The sequence below is a fragment of the Alosa pseudoharengus genome, unplaced genomic scaffold (genome assembly GCF_046254945.1).
Source record: "Alosa pseudoharengus isolate Yale_2024_CS ecotype anadromous, Long Island Sound unplaced genomic scaffold, YU_APseudo_1.1 YU_APseudo_1.1_scf_5, whole genome shotgun sequence".
In the NCBI taxonomy this organism is placed as follows: Eukaryota; Metazoa; Chordata; class Actinopteri; order Clupeiformes; family Clupeidae; genus Alosa; species Alosa pseudoharengus.
In genome coordinates this window covers 26,020,675-26,025,674 of record NW_027468837.1, presented here as the reverse complement: position 1 = coordinate 26,025,674, position 5,000 = coordinate 26,020,675, and the positions used below count along the sequence as shown (strand labels likewise).

The window sequence follows — 5,000 nt, the reverse complement described above, 5'->3', positions numbered from 1 at the left end:
AATGCATTTGAGTAAGTCCAGCTTTCCTCTCTCCACAAAAGGCTTTTAGCTAATTGGTTGTGTATGTGAGTGAAAGCTCTCACAACAAATGAGTGTGACACAGCCAATCCCTCCCCCCATGGTGCATGGTCTGATCTATGCAGTTTCTGTGATTTTTCATTTTTTTAATTCTTTACCCTCATTGTCTGTTTCATGTGCCATAATGCTTTGTTTACGCATTGCTGATGTTGTTGTTTGTGTTGATACCATGTGTGTGTGAGTGGGTTAAATGAATGTTTGTTTATGCTGTGTGAGTAGTAGAAATGTGTGGTGGTCAGAATTTTGACATTAAGATGTACTGAAGTGGCCTATTGGGCCAGTGCCAATTTAGCCAATTCAGAGGCATAGAAGTATGTAGGAGCTTGTGTGTGTGTGTGTGCGTGTGTGTGCGTGCGTGTGTGCGTACACGTGTGTGTGTGTGTGTGTGTGTGCGTGTGTGTGTGCTTGTGCGTGTGCACGTGTGTGTGTGTGTGTGTGTGTGTGTGTGTGTGTACATGTGAGTGTTTGAGTGTATTTGCTTATATATGACAATATGTGGGTGAGCATTGTGTTTATGTGCTAGTGTGGGTGTATGCTTTTTTGTATGTTTGATTGCAAGTGCATGAGGGTGTGTGTTTGTGTACTACTGTATATGTGTGTGTGAGCGAGTGATAGAGGGTGAGTGACAGACGGAGTAAAAGTGTGTGAGCCCATGTGTATTGTTTGTATGCTAGTGTATGCAGATCACACACACACACACACACACACACTCTCACTCTCTCTCTCTCTCTCTCTCTCTCTCTCTCTCTCTCTCTCACACACACACAAACACACACCACACACACACACACACAAACATGCACACATGTGGTAGCTGAGTCCCTGACTGTGTGCATGGTTGCAGATAACGACTGCGGGGACAACAGTGACGAGGCAGGCTGCAGTCACTCCTGCTCGAGCTCACAGTTCAAATGCAACAGTGGACGCTGCATCCCCGACTACTGGACCTGTGACGGAGACAATGACTGTGGAGACTACAGCGACGAGACCCACGCCAACTGCACCAATCAGGGTGAGCACCTTAACCCCCCGTCCTCCAATCACAGAATCCGGCTGCTTGGAGTCATTCAATCAACAGGAAACCTTGTCTGTGCTTCTACATTTAGAGGAGCTTGATGGTCCACTGGCTGATTGCACTGACCAAGATGATGTTTGTGGCGCAAACATCCTCAACTCTATGTTTAATGAGAGATTATGATCAAAAGAAGTGTACAGACCTCATATGACATTAAGATTAATGACAAGTTCCATACACAGGCCAGGACAGTCCACAGGCAGACATTAGTAGTGGCGTACACATGGTTGCCATTGCAGATGAATAAACACACATTTTCTCTCAATTCAATTATTATTATTTTTTTTCAATTCAGTGAGCTTTATTGGCATGATTGTAAGTTTTATGTTGCCAAAGCAGTAATTACATCAAGAGAAGAAAACAAATAGCAATTAATAGTAATAATAACAACAATTGACATGGACTGTGGAGAATCTTAATAATAATAGAACATTAGAACACACACACACACATACACACACACACTCCACCTCCTCCCCCAACACACACACACACACACACACACACTAACACACAGTAGCAATGGAGAAAGAAAAAAAAAAGATTAAAAAAAAAAAAATTCAATAAAATAAAATTGGTGGTAGATTTTGCCTAGTGGCTGTCTCTTGCTTTATGGCATTCTGTGACATATTGTGCCGTTAGTGGTCTCTCTCTCTCACTCACTCTCTCTCTCTCTCTCTCTCTCTCTCTATCTCCTTTTTTCCCTCTCTTTCTTGTTTTCCTCCAGTGACAATGTGCTGTATTTAGTTTGAGTCTGTGTGATGGTCTAGTTGTTTCTAGGTTGTCTGTATCCCTGTCCAGCCTCCACCTCAGTGCTCTCACATTCCGAGTCTCCCCACCCCGGTCACTTAATTTGGCCACTGTGCCTCTGCGGATGCACAGTTTATACAAACCCCAGTGTTCGTCCGAGCAGGTTCTCATGTTGAGCATTAAAAAGGCGCTGTGCTTGGCTCTTCAGGTTCCTGTATCTTTATTGGGATGCTGCTCTTTCAAAGATGCTCACAGCATCAGCAGATTTAGAGTTACTCTGGACTTTTGATGTTGCGGCCTATTAATGATGATGCTCATTAATGAGTAAGATGTTCAGCACATCTGAACTTTTCTCTCACCGACAGCTGAATTTTGTCGTTGTTGTGCTGTTCTGGTGGAAGACAACAAGGCATGGTAATAATGGAAGGAATCTTGTCCTCCACACTGAAGTTAGGAGTCTGGTCTCTCCTCTCTTCCCAATCTCTTCCGGATTAAAAGAAAAGATGGACACCAATGGAATTAAATAATTTTCACTATTTACTGCCTTCTCATTGACCGTCATTAGAATGGGGATATAAACCTGCTTTTGATCCAGATTCTTCTCAGTTGTATTAAACTCCAGGTTAAGGAGTAATGTAGGGTCTGATCTATAGACCCTGTCTGTGTTTTATGTGATCTCATTAGCTCTTAGATCTTAGTTCATAGGGTCTAGTTGGCGCTCACAGAATAACCCAGTAAAGAGTTCTTCTGAAATAGATCAAAGTTTCTTGACAGTAAGCTTGATAGCTCGACCAGATTCTATTAAGACAACTTCCTTTAATGATTGCCGGTGGAACTGGAAAAGAGTCATCTGTGTCGACAATTGAAGAATCCTTTTTTCTTGGAGCGTAGTTCTTGTAAACCATTATAATGGGCAATACAAAGTTCATGGGGTCATTTCCCACAAAGCATGTACCGATAAAAGACCTGGAGTGTAGATTCTCTTTGGATGAGTGTGCTTGTCAGATAGCTTGCGCTGTTCCATCAAAACAGACCTGTGCGCCAGTGTAAGAGGTTAGTGAAAAATAGTTCACTTACCCTTTGAGACATTTTTATTGTATCCCTGTCTTCCTGTTCTAACCTTGTTGCCTTTTTTATGCCTCAACTAGTCTGCCTGCCTCTACCCAATCACTCTCTCGTCTTTTACTTTTTTGGGCTTTTTGCCTTTATTCTGATAGGGCAGTGAAGAGTGACAGGAAGTGAGATGGGGTGGGATTGGGAAATGACCGCAGGTCTGATTCGAATCTGGGTCCCTGTGGGCACTTGGACCCGTAGATGGTATGGGCGCTGTAGCCTGTTGCCCCACAGCACTAACTTGCCTTGGTCTCTGTTGTTTCTCTTTCTCTATTGCTCCTTACTGTACTCTCTCTCTCTCTCTCTTTCTCTTTCTCTCTCCCTTTTCTTCTTTCCTCTTCTCTATGCTTCTCTCCCCTCTCTTCTCTGTTTCTTTACCTTGTCTCTGTCCCTCCTGTGCATCTCTCCCTCTGCCTCCTTTCTCAAATTCAGCATGCTTTATTGGCATGACAAGGTCACTGCTATTTTTTCTCCTTCTTTCACTCTCACTCTCTCTCTCTCTCCCTCCTCTCTCGCTCGCTTCAGTGATATGACCACTTAGATCTCAAACATCAAAGGCCCGTCTACCCCATCTGTCAACAAAGCTTCCCTAATGCACTATAATGCACATACTGATACGGAATGGTTTGGGACTTGATGTATTAAAGACTTGTATAAAACTCCATGCCTCTCTCTCATTCTCTCTCTCTCCCTCGCTCACAGCCACTCGTCCGCCTGGCGGATGTCACACCGATGAGTACCAGTGTCGGATGGACGGCCTTTGCATCCCCATGCGCTGGCGCTGTGACGGCGACACCGACTGCATGGACCTGAGCGACGAGAAGAACTGTGATGGCGTCACCCACATGTGCGACCCTGCTGTCAAGTTTGGCTGCAGGGACTCCGGTATGTATGGCAGTCCAGGGGAGATGTGGATGTTGTAGTTTTTGTAAGAGGTCAGGTGTTGGTACATGTAGTAGTGTTATGTGAGAATTGGCAAGTTGTCTCAATGTCTCAGTATCTCATTACAAATAGCTATAATGTTAGTTATTTAATTATTTGACCATCAATCATATCACATTGTTATACATTAGCTAACTAATCTCACTAACCTAGCTCACTGTATTTTGTGTAAAGCAATATAATATAACATTGAATTGAGATTGCTAGTAGGTTTTAATGCTAGTTCTACAGCTGTTACATAAAGTCGATGGTTGTGGAAGCGTTTGGTCAGCTAACCTGGGGTGCGTTTCCCAAAACCATAGTTGCTAACCTGTTGCTAACCTGTTAGCAACTTAGTTGGTTTGCAATAGGAAGTTGAATTTCTGTAGGAGGTATGTTAGTAACTCTGTGTCCTTTGACCTTTGTCCAGCACGTTGCATCAGTAAGGCCTGGGTGTGCGATGGGGACAGTGACTGTGAGGACAACTCGGACGAGGACAACTGCGAGTCCCTTATGTGTAAGATGTCGCACCGCGTGTGTGCCAACGACTCCAGCATCTGCCTACCCATAGAGCGCATGTGTGACGGAACTGTGGACTGCCCTGACGGCTCAGACGAGAAGCTCTGTGGTATGGGGAGGAAAACAGCTTTTTGAAGATCAAAACAAGACACTTTTCTGGGATTGCCTTATATCGCAACCACAAAATGGAAAAATAAATAAATTAATTAATTAATTTTTCTAAAGTGTATGGTAAATACCTAAACATAAAATATAACCCACTCCAAAGATTGGTTTATTATGGCATGATGTAGGAAATAGGGTGATTGGATGAAATTGAATCAGCGTTTTACTGATAATATATGACATTTTAATGTGTCCGTATCCCTTTCCTCTCCCTCTTTTTGTTTCCTCAACCTCTCTCTCTCTCTCTCTCTCTCTCTTCCTCAGACCTGTGCCAGCTCTTTAATGGCGGCTGCAGCCACAACTGCACGGTGGCTCCCGGCGAGGGCATCTTGTGCTCGTGCCCGCTGGGCATGGAGCTGGGCAATGACAACAAGACGTG

General features: G+C 43.9%; 1 protein-coding gene across 1 annotated transcript in view; it reads left to right on the top strand.

The window, feature by feature from the left end:
* lrp1aa (low density lipoprotein receptor-related protein 1Aa) overlaps positions 1–5,000 on the top strand; it is a 157,017-nt gene that overhangs the window by 82,004 nt on the left and 70,013 nt on the right. The window contains exons 20-23 of the mRNA XM_076267757.1: positions 923–1,090; positions 3,719–3,901; positions 4,368–4,565; positions 4,886–5,000. The exon at positions 4,886–5,000 is cut by the window's right edge and continues 131 nt beyond it. Coding sequence (XP_076123872.1) covers positions 923–1,090; positions 3,719–3,901; positions 4,368–4,565; positions 4,886–5,000 — 664 coding nt within the window. The remainder of the gene's footprint in view (positions 1–922; positions 1,091–3,718; positions 3,902–4,367; positions 4,566–4,885) is intronic.